A 21,798-nucleotide genomic window follows, 5' to 3' on the forward strand; every position below is an offset into this window, starting at 1 on the left:
ACTACATTATCAAGCATTTAAAACCTTTTTATTACAAACAAAAAGAAGCATTCATGTTTTTTTAGCACATGTTAGTAAAAATAATGAAAGTGAAATTAGAGTAAAAGTCACAACATCATCTCGAAATTGGTCCGAGTTCAATATGTCATGTTGTATTTATCGGTACTCACTTACTTTAAAAAATCAGACATAATTATAACAAACGAACTGTAATTCAATAGTAAAAGCATCGTGCATTATTCTGCTAAAGTCGTGAATAAGCGCCCTCAATTGATAGAAATAAATTGAATCCACATTTCCGATTTTCATTTGCACTTATTTTTGTCAAAAAAGAGTTTTTTTTTTTTGAAGAAAAGAGTTAAAATTAATGTTTTTGATCATCATTATCAAGTTAAGGGGGGCAAACTCAAATTTTGCACTATATTTATTTAACAGAAACAAAAATTTCTTTAATCGGAACAGAAACAAAAATTTCAGTCTTTAAAAAACTGACCTTTCACCAAACACTACCTTTACAGTTACACACACCTGACACCTCATACTTTTTTACTTTTAGCAAAACCACCGCCACTCTCTCTGGTTCCGTCGCTGGCGCAGCCATTAACTCCGCCGGCGCTCTCTGCTTTTTCCGTTTTCAGTCATCCCTTGCCCAAATTCTATCACGCGTAAGTCAAGGGTTTAGGGTTTTTATCTTTAATTGCAATTCTTTTTTTCAATTTTAACATATTAAAACTAAGATTAAGGTCGTTCTTTTGGTCGCTAAAGTTATGAATTCTTTTCTAATTTCAGTTTAATAGAGTAAAAGGTGACGGTTAAACAAGAACCTGTCGCTAAAAATATTTTATTTTTGTTGTTGTTGCAGATGAATGTAGAAATTTAAATTAAAAAATGGGGCCTGACTTGGAGAAATCAAAAGCTAACACAATTGGAATTTTAGCTAATAATAAAGATAATCAAGACAAGAACCACAACTGTAATTTTAATGAACAACAGGGTGGTGCTACTGGTGCGGCTTTAGAAGAGGATATTGAGGTTAATGTAGTTGAATGTACAAAATCTTGTTATGCAAGTGGGCAACTTGAAGCTAGATGTGAGCAAGACGAGGATGGTACGGAGAGTATGAGTTCTTTTGGCGACACGATATCTGATAATGAAAATGAGAATGGTTCTTTGTTTGGTGAAGTTGAAGTTAATTCGCAATTTTGTGATGGTGATGTCTCGTTGTTTGATGGGTTTGATGGAGCATTGCCAATGAGGTAGTTAACTTGATTTGTCGTTTGAGAATTGTTATGTTGTTATGCCATTATTCATGGATGTGTAAGTTTATGTGATGACGACGACTTGTTTTATGATATATTCTTGAAGCTGTAACCTGTTACTCTTTCTTGGTGAAAATTCTTGCTTGGTGTCTCACAAAAATTCTTCAAAATCTAATCAAATAATGATTTTGTGCTCATATTCGAAAAATCATTCTGAGGTCGGAATTAGTAGTTATGTTGCAAGGAAGAATAGTCAATAGTTCTGAATCAATTTGTCTTTTGGTTTGTGCATCGTGACATACTTACGGAGAATAGACATATTTTATTTTTGCTTAAGTATAGGTTGCTTAAATACCTACTGAATGGGGATTGATTGGCCGAAATTTCTCATGATTATATAACTTTAGTAATCCTTTCATTAGCAAATCTATTCTCTGAGATGGTTGATTTGGTTTCTTTAGGTTCTTTTAAGAAAACGTTGCATGGATTCTTCTTAGAGGAATTCGTCTTGTATTAGATAATCTTGATTATCTGAAGGAGAAGACCTTTTGGAGTTTCACTTTCTGTAACTGTTTCAGGAGGAAAAAATTGACAGACCATTGGAGGAGATTCATACGCCCTCTCATGTGGCGATGCAAGTGGATAGAATTGCAAATTAAAGAATTTCAGTCTCAAGCATTAAAGTACGACAGAGAGCTTGCAGAACATGCACAGAGAAAACAGTTTGATTTTGATACTTTTTTAGTAGAAGGATTTGATACGAAGTCCCTACCCTTTTCAAGTTGTACTCAAAGGAAAAAAGTTATGAAGAGAAAAAAAAGAAACAGAGTTGAAGAGATGGTGGATATAAAATCGCATATGCTACAACACAATTTGTTCTCCTATTATGGTACTGAACTCTGCGTTCCCAATTCTTGTTAGCGTTTATATGCTTATCATGACAAACAGTTACAAATAAAACAATGTAATACTTATTTTTACCCCTCTTGCTTTTGATTTGACAGAAATTAGGAAGCCTCCAGGCAATGGTGCTTTAATGACTGATGATTGTGATAATCTAGGTACGCAGTTAAATGCTCCTGTTTAAATTTAATCATTTGCTGAATGTACGACTTAAATGAGAAAAAAATGCCATGATCAAGTCTTTCTCTTGATTTTAATGATGCTGATTGTTGAAATTAGTGTTTCGCCTTGCCTTATGATAATTTTCCTCTGGTTTGCTTTCCTACTTTATAAATTTCCAACAAAAATTCCTATTTTTAGTTTGAAAATTTTGCATTTTCAAAAACTAATGAATTATGATTATCAAGGAAAGTTAAAATAAAGGAGAAGATTTTACCACAATCATGTACTTTATTTTTTTCTCCATATGCTTATGTTGTGGAAAACAAAATATGGGAATCAAATATATGTTACAAATAAACTTGTGATACTAGTAGTGTAGTAAGTTGATAAACTAGAAGTCTATTTGGGATGACAAGATATCTCACCAAGATGTGAAATTTATTGGTTTTTATTTTAAAATTATATGCTCAGAAGCTACTGCTATGGCTTAATTCTTGAAAAGTAACATGTGCCTAATTTCGTACTTGCAATTATTTTGCAGGTAAGGCGGTCAATGCTAATGATGAGCTAGAGTTTCAAGATGGATGGACATCGCTTGAATCCAAACCTGAAGATAATATCCAAGAAAATATTCTCTTGAAGATTGAATTGTTACAATTGCAAGTCCGTAAGCTGAAGGCTCGGATTGAAAAGGTGGTGAGTGACAATCCTGGGAGGTTCTCTTCTGTTAATATGCTGAGCATGCCTGCATCTGGTGATGCACTGACCAGCTCGGATCAGAATATTGCTTCTTCCTCTGAAGATGACGATGGAATGCATGTAAGATCTCTTTGCACCTTATCTCCGCATAGGTCCGACTTTAATACGAGAGATCTTATACCTGACAGTGTGGTTTCAAGTCACGGAGAGGTTGCCCCTCTTCCTGATATGATCAAAAGCACAAATCAGATGCTGGTTGGAATGTCAGGCGAAAAAGTAAGCTACTTTTCTCCTTATCATTACGTCTTCCTTGTCTTCTTTCCCTCCTTTGGTGTCAATGAAGAGTGCGGTTTTCAATGATATATAGAAGTTTATAACCAAAGTATATGGTGATGTTTGTATATATTTATACGCATCTGTAGTAGTTGTATGAAATTGATTTCTCCTCCAAATCTGCAGACTGCGGAGGAAATTCTCATACACAATAAAGCAGCAAAGGAAGAAATGCATAACTTTGAAATCATCGATAGTCAGCACCCGGAGAAAGGTCAAGAACCGATGGAAAAGGACACAGTCCAGGTCTCTGAAGAAAACAAGTCTACAGAGACATTTTTGCCTCGTGCGAATTTTGGTGAGAAAACACTTCCAAAATCCAGGTCCACTGTTTCTGATAACAAGAGAACACGGGGAAGGAGAAAAACTCGCAGAGGTGGCTGGAGTCGTAGGTCATAAACTTAGCTGGATAGGAAATAGTCGGTTGTCAATCATAGGATGAAACCGCTCTTCTAGCTGATGTTTTCAGCCACATCTGTTGCAAGATGATAGTTGTATATGTTGCTGCTGCTTATTCTGATCTATATTTTCCCTTCTGGTACAAAAGTTTGTACATGCTGTGAATTCTTGGATCCCTTATCCTTATATATATAATTAGTACATCTAATTTTTCCTTAAATCGATATAGTTTTGTCGTTATTCGTTTCTGCATTTTCCGTTAACATTTTTGGTTCCGTGCAATATAGCTCAGAAGTGGGATAAAATCCACCTGTTCTAGCTCCTAAATGAAGTTTTCAGTTGCATCCAAGAAAGGAATCACAGTTCATCCAGAAAATTATTTAGTTATGAGATTAAATATTCTTTTCTTACTTCCACCAAACAAGTCAACAAGTCATATTCCTTGTCTATTCAATTATATATATAGTACACCATTATGCAATTATGATTAACTGTTTTATTCATCAAGTTGGGAAGATGGGAATGGCTATGAGTTTCATGGGAAAAGGTTCTCTGTTTTTCATGTTATATTATTTGCTTTCTTGTTTTCCATTCTTTTCATTCAAACCCTCTGGGAGAGCTTTGTCGCCCTAACGGGTCCTAGCTGCCTCAGTACAGATTAGTCGGGATAGTGATTCCGGATATCGGATGGTGTCTATACCAAAAATTATAAGAAATTGTTAGTAGCATACTAATTTGTTATTGTGTGTGTGTTTTGTCATGTAGGGGTGCCTTCAACCCAAATGGTAGGCTTTGTTATGGGAACATTATACAAACAATTTGTGGAAAGAGATATCAAGACATTTGAGGAATTCCACATTGCAATTCTAGATATCTTCAAGTAAGCTTGGTAATAAATAAAAGAATATTTTGGGTTATAAATTTATGTGAAATGATCAATTACCTCCAATTTTATTCATTACGATCAAATAGATCCAAAAGTTTTTTCATTTCATGTCAAATAACTCTTAAGCTTTTTTATTATTTCATCTCGGTTTGGATAGATCTCACCCGATTTTAGAATGTTATAAACCTATTTGATTATGCAATATAAATTTGCATATCAGAAGGACAATTTTCTCCTTGATTAATTGTATCAAGCCAATCGAGTTTAGCCCGATTAGCAAAACTCCCGAGACTCGAACTCACGATATTATAATTCGAGAGACTCGAATCCAAATTTATCATTAAGTTTATATCCTAATATCAGAATTTTTTTGTGCTAAACGAACTCCTTATAACAGCTCATTTAACTCCGCATTGCCTGGTAAACATTATGATGCACCCCCGAGAAAAGAAGTACAGGTCAGTTAACATTTTCTTGAAATGAAAAAAAAAAAAGTCTTCAACTTACGTCAAATTATAAACAGTATGAATGTTTATTAATATGCTATTTTAGTACCTAAACTTTATTTTTTGAAATTAATTTTTCAATTTTTTAAAAATTGTATCAAACAAATTAGCCATTTTCAATTGGTTAATCATCAAAAAATACCCCAACTTTTCATTTTTTTTTGTTATGGCCACAACTTTCAAAATCTTCAATTTTAGCCAATTCCTCATTTTTCAATTTCAATTATGTCCATTTATTCAAATTAAAGTGGAAAAAAAAGTTTAAATATGCTCTTTATATTGCTTCATATTATCCTAATTTATCTTTTCACCGTCAAAAATTCCAAATATGAAACAATATAAAGCGTGCATTGAATTGTTTTCACTCAATTTTGAACAAATGGCTATAATTGAAATTGAAAAATAAAAATTGGCTAAAATTGAAGATTTTGAAAGTTGTGGCCATAAACAATAAAATTTGAAAAGTTTGGATATTATTTGATGGTTAAGCCTTTTCAATTATCAAACTATTAATAAAGTTACAAAAAAATATTAAATTAAAAAATATTGTTTTTCATTTTGATTTCACACAGCTAATCATTTGCACCATTTTTTTTGCGAATATGATTACAAAACTAAGTAAATATTGAGCTTATTTTTGTCTTTCTACCATATTAATAACCGGAAATTGGAAAACAGCTAAAAAACGCATGTTAAATGTATTTTTAATAAGTTGAAATACTAATTTAGAAGAAATATATATTCAGAGTTCAAATACTAAAATAGTAAATTCGTAAAAGTTCATAGACTATTTACATAATTTATTATGTTTACAATTACAGGAATGTTTTAATGGCTGGAAAAATGCAAAATCAGAGACAGAAAGAAAAGAACTATTTATTAATTTCATGAAAAATAACATAAATCTGAACCAATTAGACGACGCGTCGATGTTGACCGGAATAGTAACGCCTCCGGCAGCCATGGCGGCAAAGAGAGCTGCAGAGAATGTGCCGCAGCTGAAATTAATAAAACATGTTCCTGATGTAGTATTTGTGCCTGCTGCAACTATATTGGCACTCATCTCTGTCAAGCTTACAAGAAAAATGTTCTTAGGAAATTCGGGTTCTCCATAAATTTTAATTACAGATTGAAAATCAAGTTTATTAATGTGCAACTAATTGATTTTGCATTGCTAATAAATTAAAATTCTGATTTTTAAATATTAATTGCTTATTTGTGAGGCTAGAATATAATTTTATAGACTGAGATATAAAATATTATCATTGGATTGTTTTAATAGATTTTGAACTAAAAATAGTATCTCACTATCTTAGGTCAATTTTTCATATACATTAGAGTAATTAGTAATAATTTGATGTAGAATTCTTTTTTAAAAAGGATAAAATTGTTGAATAGCGTACAATTGCCCTATATAAAAAAAGAGAAAATAACAAAAAAACTCATAAAATGAACTTTATTTTCGCACTGTATCATTTTCTCAAAAAGTTTACATTTAATGTCACAATTATCAGTTTTCTTTCACTAGTACCATCCCAATAGAACAGGAACACATGTAACATTGATGATTTGCTCTATCATTTTATAATCAATAACTATCACCTATAAACTAATGACACATGTTTTCCAGCAATGAGACCAATAAAATCACTGATCACGTGGATGGACGTGGATGGACGCTTAAATGGAAAGAGGTCCACGTGATTTAATGACAAATTATAGATAATCAGTTGATAATTATACAGTTATTATTATTAAAATTGAATGGCATACTGTTAATACAATTTCACAACAATTGAGCAAGTAAACATGGTCAAAAGTTGACAAAACTTGGATCTTTGGCTATAATTTTTAACTTTGACCATTTATTAAAATATAAGTATAATTATTATTTTTTAACTATATATTATTAAAAAATTAAAATTATTTTTATTCCTCAATGAATTTCCATATTGTTAAAATATTGAATGGTTATTCACATATTACATATATCATTAGCACATATTATTAAATAACCATTAAACAAAATTATCAGGTGTTTTATTTTATAAATCTCTTTTTATTAATTTAACTGTCCATTTTTTAATATAAATTGTTTATATTTCAAGTCGGATGATTGAAAATTGATCATATTTAATACATCTCCGATACGATATATATTCGATCGTTTGTACTCTTTTTCTTATTTTTTATACGTCTTCCTTTTAGTTTTATTATATATATATATATATATATATTTGATACATTTTCAAAACCTTGAATCGAGAAAACGAATTACATATACTAAAATTAGAGTTTAATTAACCGAATTAATTAATTTTTTTGATTGTTATCTTTTATTTTTATTGATTTAATTGAATTAATCGAGTAATTCCATCGCTTCGTTTTTATATATATACATTTCTGATACATAATACATGATAGATACATTTTAAAGCACTTTATAGATACATCGCCGATACATAATTTATACATGATAGATACATTTTTTTTAAATAATTTATATATGATAGATACATTTTTGTTTTGTGAGTTGTATATAATGTGTATCAACGATGTATATTTACTATTGAAAAATGTAAATTTTTAAATGCACGTAATAAATACATCGATGATACATAATTTATACATAATAGATACATTTTTTAAATGTACTTAATATATACATCTCTAATATATAATTTATGCATCAAACCCGTGTTAAGTATATCAGTAATATATTTTTATATTTTTAAATTATATTTTTAAATGTATTTGATAGCTACATCGCTGATACATAATTTATACATGATAAATATATTGTTTATGCTTCAAAGAAGATTCGATATGTATCAACAATGTATTCGGTAAGTAATTCACAAACAATTGTATCATTTGTGTATCATGTCTTTTTATATTTTTTAAATTTAATATATTTATATTTTTAAAATTAATATTAGTATTAGTATTTTTGAAATTTTTATAATAGATAAATTATTGATAAATTTTAAATAGATGAATATATAATTACATCATTTGTGTTTTGAAAAAATAAAAAATAATAGGGAAAATTATTTGGGTTTTTGTTTTAGAATAGATCATTCAGGTTGGTATTAATTCTATAAAGAAAAATCCTAAACTAAACTGTTGGTTTTTAACAAAATATTAGTAAATGTTTTTGCAACATTTGACAACTGAAATATAAAAGCATGATCATATAACAGAGTTGACCGGTAATTAAATGTGACAGCGACGTGTAGTAATATAATTGGTTTGAGCTTATATAATTGAGAGAAGGAAATGTGGATCACGTAGGGCAAATTCTTTTTTTATCAATGATGTCATGACTCATCCTATTGAGATGGTATTAATGTAAAGTTTTTGCTTTTTATGGTAGGAATGTTAAATAGGTGAGCTAGATGGCAATTGATGTAATTGGAGTCTAATTTTTGGTAATTTTGTTATTTTCTCTATAAAAAAAGATACACATCTAAATTCGTTTATTAAAACAACCAAAAAATTAAGCGAAATAAAATCATTTTCAAATTTTATTAATTAATGCAAAAACTAACTATTACATATTTATTACGAATGAGATATAACTCAAATGATATAAGCGCTAGGCAGCAAATTGCTAGGTCGTGGGTTCGATTCCTCCCACAAGCGCTCTCCCTCCCCAATTATCAAAAACAAAAATTACATATTTATTTGAAATTCTACTTACAAACTAAACTCTTATTTTCAAAAAAATAAAAATAAACTAAACTCTTAATATAATTAAGAAATAGAACTAAAAATATAAAACATTCTTAATAAATTATTCTAAACATATTATTTATTATTTTAAATATTTTTTTAATCTTTTAATTGAAAATATAAATATAAAACTAAAATATTGACAGAGGCACAAGTGGCGTAGCCATAAAGTATAAATAAGGGAGGGGCGAAATATAAGAGAGAAAATTTCAACCGACAATTTTTTCATACTAATCAGGACGAAATGTAACTTTTTTTTTCTAAAACAGTTTACATCTCCGATTAATTCCGACTTGTACGGACGCACAGACCCGTCTGTGAATGGCTTCGCCAATGCAGTGATGCAAGTGATGGCGATAGAAATCATTATGGGTGGAACACAGAGACAATTATACTTATAATATAAGTATTCAGAATTCAGAAATATTGTTCCTCAACTTTGTCATATAATTCAGGCCATAATATCTGCTTGTATTTTGTTTAACATTCAAGTATGTGCCTATGTCTTTTGTGTTTGATCCTCCATTCCTCTTTCACGTGAACCCAATATTTTATTTTTATATTCTACGAAAAGAAATTAGGTAAAATATACCAAAACAATCTCAACTTTTTCTTTGATAAGAAACAATCTCTACTTTGAACGTGTTTTCGTGTAACCAATTTTGTTTTAAATTTTTGAGCAAAATATTTTAAAATTCTCCATATATGTCATAATTCACATTTTAATCTCTTCTGTTTCAAAATTCAAACAATATTGTCTTTCATTTTTGTTTTCATCAACAGTGTAGTTCTTCCGACCATTTTTTGTGTTAATAAACTTAGTCAAAAAACTTAGGGATAAATTAATTTTTAAATATGAGGAACGAAATCGTTGATAAAAAACAAAATGGAAAATTACATCATTTTTTTGAATATTTTTTAATTTAATCGTTTGACTCTGTTGACTAATAATAAAGATGGACGAAAGGACTAAATTGTTGATAAAAATAAAAGTGAGGGATCATGTCATTTGATTTTTAAACAAAAAGGACGAAATGTGAATTATACTATAGATAAATAGCCTCATAATAATTTGCTCTTAATTTTAACTAATTTAGCTTATTTCCAATCTTTCATAAGAATTGTGTATTTCCAATTAATTAGGTCTTACTTGGTTAGAGGTAACTTTTTTGAAAATAGTATTTATATTTCACTTGAATCACTTTTTTAATTCTATTTTTCGAGAAGTTGAAAAAATTTTAAAAAAAAAGACCTAAATAAGTTACTTTTATAGTTAAATTGAGTACAAAAAATACAATCGTCTCTAAAATTAATTAGCTTAGTTAGATATTGAAGATGCAATTGATCTAAAATTTAATTAATTAAATAAAAATAATATTTTGGAAAATTGATAAGTAAACTAAATAAAATAATTATTTATTTTTTGCATACTAATTTCTTGGAACATACATTTTTCAAAAATTATACTCCCTCCGTCACATTTTAAAAGTCTCATTTTCATATACTCCCTCCGTTCCAATAGAGTTGTCCACTTTGTCTTTATCACACAGTTTAAGAAAAGCAATTATTATTTATGGGTTTTGTAAAATTTATCTTACTTTTCTTGTCATACCCCTATTTAATATGAGGTCTACTTGTAATTTACTTTCAATTTACTTATTAGTGGATTTTTAATAGGGGTAATATAGGAATATTGAGTGTAAAAGTTAATTATTTTTTGAAAGGGTCAAAAAATAGTGAAATTTTTCATAATTTTTTTTTAAAGATAACTAAAAGAATGATAAAAAGAAAAGTTTAATAAAAAAATATTCTAAAAATAGAAATAAAACTTTTTAAATGGCACATGTAAAATGTAATATGAGATTTTTTTAAATAGGAGGGTTAATTGAAGTATATTGGACATAAAGCAACTTACAAATTTTCTAAAGGTGTTAACCAATAATTAACTACTTCAAGCCAATACAGACAAACAGTCAACAATATGAAGAAAACATATATACTTGTTTAGGTCCATAATATAAGTTAACTTAAGCTTTTTAATTAGTTTTTAGGTGTAGATGCATTAATATAGAAAATCGATATATAAGACCAGGGTTTTTTCCTAAACAATTGCCCTTAAAATAAAATATTCCCAAAACGTGCTCTTGTATGGAATCCGCAAGTCAGACTTGCGGATTCATCATGAATCCGCAAGTCTGACTTGCGGATTCCATACAAATCCCTTAATCCCCTGATTAAGGGATTAATCACCCTTAATCAAGTGATTAAGGGGTGAACCAATCATCGAGATCGCTCCTTTTAAATCAACAACTGCTTTTTTTGCAGTTTCCTGTTTAAATCAACATCTATTGCTATATTTGTTTATTCTCTGCTACTTAAATTGAAATCGCATCAAGACCAAAAGTTTTAATAGATTTTTAGGATATCGTTATTTGTCATTTTGTGAATAGTATATAACTAGGGTAATTGATTTTTAGGATACCGTTATATGTCATTTTGGTGACTCGATTCGTTTCATTTTGTTATTAAACTTTAATTTCATTCCATATGAGGATTTTCCCATCAAAAATGCATACGTGGAAGCCGGATTTTACTTATTTTGTTTGAAAATTTGCCACATGTATAGTTCGACTTAAAATCTTTTTGTTGAATTGACTTTATGACTAATTTTCAGATAAAAATAAACAAAAATGATTGTCATGTATGTATTTTTTGCCAGAAAATCTTTTGTTGAAATGAATTTAAAATTTAATAATTAGAATTAAACAAACTAAAAATTGGTACCAAATTAAAATAAAATGATAGATTAACTACTAATGTGATGAATGTTCATTATATGCAAAAATGTTGCATTTTTTAAAATATTTATTAACTGAATTGTTCCTTTAGGTTAACCACTTTTTAGAAGAAAACGGAATAATAATATAAATATAGAGAAGACTTAAACCTAAGATTATCATATTAGAAATAAGTTAGCTATAACTGATGAGACAAATTCTTTAGCATCTACATATTATGAGATTGCGTATTCAAATATAATATGGCTCATTCAACAATTGCTCAATTATTACATACAAAAGAAAATTTGCACCACATTTTATAGTAATTTTCAGTCCAATCCAAAATAAAAAAATTACTTGAATAATAGGATGATGAATTAGTAATATTTGAGAAGATATATTAGTTGTATTAGAAATATTTTATTTTATAAGTAATTAAAGTTGGATAATAATTTCTTGAATCAATTAAAAATCATATGAAATTAAAATTTTATATTAATCCAAATTGCATTTTGTTTTTGTTCAATTAATTTTATTTAATTAATTTAGCAATTTAAAAAAAGCAATTCATTTGCTTAGATAATAAAAAATAATTTATATTATTATTTAATAAAAAATAATATTATATTCACTATTTTACTATTGTATTATTTAATTACAATTTTAAGTAAATTGCCCGTCAATTATCAAACATAGAAACTAGGAAAGATATATGTATGCAATAAGACCATGTAGTCATAGAAACTAATCACCTGATTAAGGGTGATTAATCCCTTAATCAGGGGATTAAGGAATTTGTATGGAATCCGCAAGTCAGACTTGCGGATTCCATACGAGAGCACGTTTTGGGAATATCTTATTTTTAGGGCAATTGTTTAGGAAAAAACCCTATAAGACCATGTTTGGTTCAATGGAATTACGAAAGTAATTTCGATATTTTATTATAAATTCACTAAATTTTATTACAATTGCATATATAAGTGATTATACGAAGAAGCAAACATAAATTTAAGGGCATTTGGAGGTGCCCTTGGAGTTTTTCTTGTCTCGATAACAAGGGCATTCTGATTTATTGCCATAAGTTCCCGAAGGTACGCACTTGCATTGTTCGCAGCATATCCCACAATACTTCAAGCATCTATCCTCATATCCTGCAGCCGCACACCTTTGCCCGCATTTCAAATCGCAGTCGCCTGTCGAACAATTCACTTAATTATCTCGGAAACGGAAATGCCGGAATAAAAACTATAAAAACAAAAAACGGTGAAATGATATTTTTTATAAACATAAATTTTGGAATTTCACTAACATATTTGTTTCCGGAAATCAAACACCGAAATATAAAACAATTCGTGTAAAATAGCATATTAGTTCATAAATAGATCATCTAACTCTTCGATAATAAATATAAATAAATCAAGGATAATTACTAATCCCTATTAGTTCGGGTGTGAATTATTTTTCCGCCCCATTTTTGAAAAATATGTTATTTACCTCTTAACTTTTAGGTTTTATATAACTGAAACACCCTTACAAAGGGGGTTGATCAATAAAAAAAACTAAAATATCAAAGGAAAAAAATAATATTTTAAAATTTATGGGAAAATAGTAACTTACATATAAGCTTACGGAATTAATAGAATTTTTTTTTCCAAAGGAATATTTCATTACTGAAAAGAAATAACAGTAATTAACTCTTATACTTATTGACATTTGCAACTAATAGTTCGACATTGTTAATTGATTAATAAATATTGCGATTTAAGTATAAATCGAGTAATCGATATGTGTAGCTTGTAGTACAAGTAATCATATAATTAGTAAATGACGATCTTACTAGGTGTTGGATTAATGGTGGGTGGTGCAGTAGGTGGAAGTGCAGCCATGGTGAGCTGAAGAAAAGAGCAACCGATCAGAACCATAGAAATTAGAAGGAGCTTCATGTTTTTAAGCTTTTGATTGAGTTATAGAAATTCTGGTTTTGGAGAGAGTATTTATAGTGGTCTAGTGAAGGTAAAAGTGAACATGAACTAAATTAAAATTTCTAAAACATGGGAAATTATACACACAGCTTCATTACAGACTGTAAGGAGACAACTAATTTGTGGAGTCCTAGATTTTTGTCTAGGTTTACTTAGCTTATTGTAAGCATGAAAGTTTGGAGCATGTACCTTCTTGGTAGGTACGTAGGTTAATTTGTGAGTGTTTATCCCACACAACGGATGTGCCACGTCATTTTTACAACAAGCCAATAATCATTTGCGATAGGAAATCTTTATTTATTATTTATTTTTTTATTATTAAACATTTGCACATAGCTAACGCCTTATTGGTTTGTTGCACGAATGACGTGGCGCAACCGTTGCGTTGTATAATTATTCTTAATTTGGAGCATATCTTTTTCTATTCATTCGAGGTTCAACGGACCATGTGAGCTATACAGAAACTTATTCGCTTACATCCACGATAAATGTAACCGTATGTAGAGATTTAAAATTGAGAGTTTTCCAGTTCTCATAGAATGCGAATATATATTGATTAAACATGAATGGTGGTGACTGGTGGGTTGTATCAAAAGTTAACTGTGATTTTTTATTTCTACAATCGAATTTTGATTAATATTGATAATTTGACTGCTTCAGTTAAAAAGATTAAGTGATTCCATAGCGATTATAGTTAAATCAACTATTCTTAACCAAATTGATTGTTTACTCACCCTAGCAATAACTAATAATAATCGATTATAAGAGTATTCAAATTATCACTTTAACTTTGGTGACCAAATTTTAATTTATTTTATTTTAATTATTAAATTAAAATTTTATTTCAATAAGAATTTTGCAGTAAAAAATGCATATGGGGCAATCTAATTTCGTTTATTTTTGCAAAAACAAATATCACGTCTGCATAATATCATTTAGCAAGAGGATTTTAGGCCAAACTATGCATGCATGTGAATTTCACCGACAAAAATAAACAAAAACCGATTGCCGCAAATAAAATTAAAATTTAGTATTAAAATAAAATAAATCAAAATTTGATCACCAAAATGCAATAAAACAATAGTTTAAATACTCGGTATTAGAGTATTTGGGTATGCATCTGCTGCGCCAAGCTGAAGCTTCTTGTAGATGTGTCATGCCAGCTAGAACTGCTCCAAGCTGAATCTCATAGCTGGATAACATGCCATTTGTGTAAGGATTAATATCTAGAAACATATTAATTTTTTCTTCTATAAATATAGTTTAAAGCTTAATTGTTTAGACTAAGTTTGTAATCTACAAGCTTCAATAAAATTTTGTTTCTCTGTTCAAATTCTGATATGGTATCAAAGCGGGTCCGAGCCCGGGAGATAGCGTTGCCACTGGTGTTGCCGTCGCGTTTTATGTTTGTTGTTTCTTCTCCGGTTAACTTTTCTGGAAGTCCAGTCTCAACAGTTCCGTGATTTCAAATTTGATGATTCTTCTTTTCCGTTGTACCAAGACTGGATGTCCAGTCTCAATAGTCCGGATTGATTTAATTTATGTTTGTGAGCATCGCTATCGGTGACTCAAAGTTAAATTTCAATTTCTTATCATTGCTATGAATGATTTTCGGCTTCAATTTCAGGTTGTCTTTGATCGTTTTGAGTTCAGTGAAACCGCTATCGGTATTAACTCTTCTTTGTTGAGCAAATTCAGTTCATCTGTGGAGATCAGATCTCTTATTCTCTAATTCATTTTCCTCTTTTCTTACAATATCAAAATCTGATTCATAGGTAATCTCAGCTTCTCTCAAATTTTTCATATTCAACTATTCAAATTTCTTTTTTTTATCAATGTTTTGTAATCAAATCAATGTTTGATTTGATTATTCTCTTATTCGATTTCTCTTTGATTCTCAAATTCTTAAATCTTCTTTTCTCATAATCTCAATCTATGTTTTGAGACGTTGTTTTCAAATTGTGAGTTTTATACCAATTGTCATTCTCTGTGTTTGATTTTTGTTGAGATTATGTCTCTTTGTTTCAGTATTGAGATTTGATTGAATCTTATTTTTGAAGTGGATCAGTTCTGCTATTTGTTGAAACAATTGATACTTAGTTATGCACACTTTATGTTCGATAAAAATCCTCAATGAGAAGTTTTGGTTTCTTTGATGTTAATGGTTGTTGCTGGTATTGATTTTCAAGGCTGCTACAAGCTGAGTTGGTTTTAATGTAGAAAGACGTTTTGAAGGATATTCTGTTCTGATTAACAAAAGCGTATAGATGTGCCCAAACTGATTCTTATGATGCAAATTTGTTGAGAAATATTGCCGTGAACTGCAAACCGTTGTTGCTACCAATAAATTGTTGAAGCTGCTCCTTTATCAAGCTTGCATCAGTATGCGCTTAAATTGCTGAAGCTGCTCTCTTATCAAGCTGGCATATTCAGTACACATGTCCAGCTTGAGCGGGGGTATTAAAGTATCTGGGTATGCATCTCCTGCGCCAAGCTGAAGCTCCTTGCTAATGTGTCATGCCAGCTAGAATTGCTTCAAGATGAATCTCCATGCTGATGTGTCAAGCCAGTTAGAACTGCTCCAAGCTAAAGCTCCTTGCTAATGTGTCATGCCAGCTAGAATTGCTTCAAGCTGAATCTCCATGCTGATGTGTCAAACCAGTTAAAACTGCTCCAAGCTAAAGCTCCCTGCTGATGTGTCAAGCCAGCTAGAATATAGCTGGATTACAATTGTATTACAGTTGTAATCCAGCTCATAAACAGCTGGATAACATGCCATTTGTGTGAGGGTTAATATTTAGAAACAGATTAGTTTTTTCTTCTATAAATACAGTTTAAAGCTTAATTGTTTAGACTAAGTTTGTAATCTCCAAGTTTCAATAAAATTATGTTACTTTGTTCAAATTCTGATACTCGGGGAATCAATTACTCCATTAACTAAACTCTAACCCAAACAGGTTATAGTAGTCTTTAGTGAACTAAATCCAATTTAGCAAGATTTGATTTGAACTTCAATTCTGTAAATAGATATTATATCTCAGTAATCTTTGAACATATGGTCCCATACAATTCATTTTACAAGTGCTTTGCTGTAAATCAGTGATAATGATAATGTAAATAATATATTATCAACTTGGCATTTTGGTGTTGATCAACGAGTGTGCAAGCTGTAATGGGGCTCTTCAATGTATGCTCGTAGAGTCATTTGCATTTCTTTAGTATTATCTTTACTTTTTTAGCTTCTTGGATCGCCAAAATCTAGGCAACTTAAATATTTTTTGTAAAAACTTTTTATGCTAAAGAGAGATGGTGCATGCAGACAGAATCTTTGATTCTTTGAGTAATGCACAATTACACGCTGTGGACTCCCACAACTTGCACTATTTAATTATAATTGGCAAAAGAAACAAAACAATCCTCGCAGTTTTTACAAAAAAGTACAGATCAGTCTTAAAAAAAAATTGAGCACAAATAAACCCTTATTGTTTTTAAATTGAACAAAAAATCTCCTCCGTCCATGACTTTAACTAACTGTCGTTAACTTGTTAACGTAGCAATAGAAAAAATGTTCAAAAATACTCTTAATGCATTTGTTTTTTTTTTATAATATTAAAAATACTCCTCTTCAAATTAACTATATTTTTTTAAAATCAATTATCAACAATATCAAATCACAATTAAACCTATCAAAAATCAATTAAACCTAATTAATAAATTTGAAATCAATTAAATCAAATTAAATTAATTAAAATCTAATTAAACAAATTAAAACCTAATTCTATTTTAATTTAAAAATAAAACCACCGTCACTCTACTCTCAAACAACCGCTGACACGCCAAGTTGTCTCTTTTTTCCTTTTTAAGCCTAATTTTCTTTTTAAAAAATAACAAACGACCTTCGTTAGCCGGAGGTCGTGGTCTGTTCTCACTTATGTTCTTTCCATTTAATTTGTTTCAGTTTTGCTTCCTTTTATATCATTTTTTACCGTAATATCATATGAGCACAACCATCGTACATGTTGAGATTTGTGTTAAATTTCAAATAAAATTAAAAAATGCATTGTGAGTGTGAGTGAGAACACCACTTGTTAATAATAAAATTGGTGGTTATGGTCAGTTAACTCCAATTTTACAATTTGCCCCTTCAACTTATAAATAAATTTGCCAAAATGAGGTTAATTGACCATAACCATCAACTTTATGACTGATTTGCGCACAAAGTTAATTTGTGTGCTAATTGCCTATTTCTTATAAATTGAAGGAACAAATTGCTATTTAAGTTTTAATTGTCTCCTCAATTGGCAATTTGCCGCCTCAATTTATAAACTATTTTACCAAAATGAAGTAATTGACTATATATCAGCAACTTTATAACTGTTTTATCCACAGAATTAATTTATGTGCTAATTGTCCATTGCTTACAAGTTGAGGCGGAAATTGCAACTTAAGTCGAAATACAAGAATACTGATCTATCATAAAAATTATAAGGAAAATTTTAAAATGTTAAAATTAAGAATGACTATAGAAAAGTATAACACACTTTTTACTACATAAATATATAAAAATCTAATACTCTAAAGAAATTTTTTTATGGATAGTTGGATTATTTTATGATAAATGTTTATTTTGCCCCCTAAATTTAGTAGAAAATATTAAATATGGTCAAACTTGTGGCTTTGAAAAAAAATACCCTAAAACTCGAAAATCTAGTTCGTTTTATCCCTTCAAATGAGGTAATAAAAAGTGATTGGATTATATACAAATTGGAGTTGAAATGTCTTACATCTATTGAAAAATTGAAAATTGCGTTGTTAAAATAAATAAAATGTTAAGTTTAAGGGTGTTTTTTCTCTTAAAGTCATAAATTTAATTATTTGATCTTTTATGCCAAGTTTAAGACATAATGAATCTTTGGTGATTAGGCTTAATCGTAAATTAACTCATGATTTTAGCGTGTTTTGCAATTGAAACACAAATTTTAAAATTTGACAAAATCAATCACCAACTTTACGTTTTTGTCAAATTGAAAAACTCATCTATTTTCAGTTGAAAAGGTGTTGATGTGGCTGGCTACTAAAATGTCTACGTTAATGTTTTTCACCGGAAAATAGCTCGGTTTCTAATTTGCCAAAACATGCAAATTAATGACTAATTTTATCAAATTTTAAAATCGGTATTATTATAAATCTCACTAAAATTCATAATTTAATTTTCAATTTACCCTTATTTTTAATACTAGACCATATAATAATAATTTCACAAGAACTCACCCTTAAGGATCACCCCTAAAGAATTGCACAAACATAGAATTCCCATAGTCACTATTCTGCAAACAATTAAGAATCAAATATCTTCAAAACTTGTGTTATGAAGAGTAGTATCCATTAACCAAATGTATAGCCGACATCAATAAAAAAATGCCGACATCAATTAATTCGTGGTCCTAAATGAAGTTATACACATTTTATTGGAGTTTAAGTACAAAAGACAAAAACAATCATGTTGCAGAAATAGAAAAAACGGGTATAAAATTTCCCACTAAAAAAGAAAAAGATTTGAAAAAGCATGTACACACACATCTTAGAATACTAAAGCAGAATCGGACCGGACTGATCGGTTGATACTAAGGAACCGGCCAACTATCTGATCTAACTAACCCCTAAAAGTTGAAATGCAATCTAATTTTATTGAACCGAAATAATCTAATTAAAACCTGATTAAAATTGAAAATTAAGTTTTGGAAGAAGAAAAAGAAATCCTAGCCGTCTTTCTCTTTTGAAAAACCTCTCAAACCCTAGTAAATTTTCTTCTTCTTGTTCATTTGGGGGTGGTTTTTGGCCATTTCTGGCCAAAAATCACCCCAACAATCTCTCAAATTTAGTTTTTTTCATAGTTTTTATCTTTAGTTTTTGAATAAAGTTTCTTTCTTGGCCAATTTTGGTCTAGATTTAGAAATTATTTTCTACCATAATATTTTAATTGAGATTAGATCTAATCTAATCGAAATTAAGAGTAGTTTTTTTCATCTTTGGAGATGAAATTGTTTTTTGCGGTGCAAACGACTTGGATCTCTGAAACAATTATAGGCAGCATCTTACGACGGATTTCATCAAGAACAGGTATGTTTTGCGTCAATATCGATGTTTTTGTTAATCTTCAAGAGAACAGATGTATCACAGAAAATGTGATCAGTCGTGCATTCGAAGTTAGACTTCCTTAGAACGTTCAATAAAACTAGATTTTATTATTAGATCTAGTTTTAGTCTACAAATTTGGGTGACCCTTGGTGGTTAGTTTAGCCCTAGTCAATGACTGTATTTTTACAGCTCTCGTCATATTTTTTAGAATAGTTGACTCAGTATGTTGAGAAACCGTTCGTGTAATTTTCGTTATTATTAATGGAAATTTTAGCCTTTGGTAAAAAAAAAAAAAAAAAAAAAAAACCTGATTAAATACATTGGATTTTCGGGTTTGGACAATTTGTCTTAAATTTTATAATATTAGACAATTCTCTCGAAGGTCTTAGGTATTGAACAATTTTGTCTTGATTTTTAATATTTATTTTGAACTTTTTAATACTACATCATGAGAATTGATGAGAAGGCATAGACCATACAAATTAGACTCGGCATTTCTTTCTTTTATATTTTCAATTAATTAGTTGAACCGAAAATCGTTCTGCTGGTTCGGGTTTTTTAAAACCACGAAAGTAGTAATTAAATGAGTCCAATAATATAATTTCCACTGGACCACAAAACTTTTTTTTCTGTCGCTACTCAACCACATAAAATCCATTATCCACTAAATGGTTCGTAGGTTTTGGACCAACTTTATCATCATTATATCAGATATTTGTTCCCTCCAATTTGATTCATCCTACAGTATCATGACTCTTTCAAGTTGGAGATGGGATTTTATGTAAAGTAAATATGTCCCAATTCAGACCAAATCTTAATCAATTCTGTTTCATAAGTATTCAATTTTTCAAATTTCAATGAAGTATAGCTCAAATGGTATAAGCGCTGAATAACAAATTGCTAGATTGATCTCTCTAAACTCTCTCTTTTTTCTAGAAACTCTAGCCGCAATAAGAGGGAGGTGATTTTGGCCGTTATTTGGTTCAAAATCACCTCCCTACCTTCTCGTTTTCTCTTCAAATCTCGTATTTAGTTTATTTTGCTTCAATAATCACAGATATGAGATCTGTTGTTATTTTTCTTTCTTTCTTTATGGATGTTTTGTCTTCCTTAATAGAGTTCTGGTTTTTACCCTTTATGGGTTTTGCTATTTCTTTGATGGAATTATCTACGGAGCGTAGATCTGAAGTACTATCAGTAGAAATTTTATTTCTAATATTCTCTCAATCGGACTCATTTAAAGACCAAAGAGTCGATTTGTGGTTTAAAATAACCTTCGAGTGGAGCGGACGGATCGCCGAGTTACATATTCAAAAAGCTCCGTCAATGCGATTGAAGAAATTAGATATAATTTTATGTTATTTTACTGATGTTCTATTATTGTACCTCTTGAATGTATTGATATATTTAATATTTGATCAAGTTGTATTTTTATTTCTCTATTAATAAATTTTTTATTATTTTCAAAAAAAAAAAACAAACAAATTGCTAAATTGTGGGGTCGATTTGTCCTACAACTACAAGCATCCCTCCTCCTTAAATTATTTTAAAAAAAATCTCAAATTTCAATTCCTTTAAAAAAAAAATTGATTTAAGGTCAGAAATCTCGTACTTGTTGTGATATGTTATATATACAATAAACCAGAATTTTTTCACAACAAATATATAAATATTAAAAATTTCAATATTTATCATTAATTTACTATATGGATGATACGACTAAACATTTGTGTGAAATAATTACGATTAGAGGTATTTGGTAGATTTGGTTAAAACCAAACCAACTGAAAGTGGTTTTTAGCCAAACCGACTATATAAAAATTCAAAAATAAATCGAATCGAAAACCAAATTTTCTTTGAATTACATTTGGTTTGTTAAAATCAATAAATATATATTCGGGTTAATTTCATAAAAAATCACGACATTTACACGAATTTTCATTTTAATCACGACTTTTAAAAATTGCCATATAAAATCATGACCTTTCATTTTTTTTCAAATCTATCACCGACTAT

At 29.5% G+C, this 21,798-nt stretch overlaps 3 protein-coding genes across 3 annotated transcripts; 2 read left to right on the forward strand and 1 right to left on the reverse strand.

The window, feature by feature from the left end:
• The first annotated feature begins 444 nt into the window (after nt 1-444).
• Nucleotides 445-3,975, forward strand: LOC126656490 (uncharacterized). The gene is made up of 6 exons (XM_050351069.2): nt 445-665; nt 863-1,256; nt 1,838-2,148; nt 2,264-2,320; nt 2,866-3,299; nt 3,483-3,975. Exons 2-6 carry the CDS (start codon nt 889-891, stop codon nt 3,753-3,755), a joined length of 1,443 nt encoding a protein of 480 aa, XP_050207026.1. The 5' UTR covers nt 445-665; nt 863-888; the 3' UTR covers nt 3,756-3,975.
• A 93-nt stretch (nt 3,976-4,068) lies between these two features.
• On the forward strand, nt 4,069-6,355 carry LOC126656491 (uncharacterized). Its single transcript, XM_050351070.1, has 4 exons — nt 4,069-4,302; nt 4,521-4,635; nt 5,039-5,099; nt 5,969-6,355. Exons 1-4 carry the CDS (start codon nt 4,239-4,241, stop codon nt 6,260-6,262), a joined length of 534 nt encoding a protein of 177 aa, XP_050207027.1. The 5' UTR covers nt 4,069-4,238; the 3' UTR covers nt 6,263-6,355.
• Nucleotides 6,356-12,578: 6,223 nt separating this feature from the next.
• On the reverse strand, nt 12,579-13,639 carry LOC126657588 (peamaclein-like). Its single transcript, XM_050352296.1, has 2 exons — nt 13,500-13,639; nt 12,579-12,855 (listed from the first exon to the last, which is right to left on the reverse strand). Exons 1-2 carry the CDS (start codon nt 13,603-13,605, stop codon nt 12,671-12,673), a joined length of 291 nt encoding a protein of 96 aa, XP_050208253.1. The 5' UTR covers nt 13,606-13,639; the 3' UTR covers nt 12,579-12,670.
• Between the last annotated feature and the right edge of the window lie 8,159 nt (nt 13,640-21,798).

Source organism: Mercurialis annua, linkage group LG7, assembly GCF_937616625.2.
Source record: "Mercurialis annua linkage group LG7, ddMerAnnu1.2, whole genome shotgun sequence".
Classification (NCBI taxonomy): Eukaryota; Viridiplantae; Streptophyta; class Magnoliopsida; order Malpighiales; family Euphorbiaceae; genus Mercurialis; species Mercurialis annua.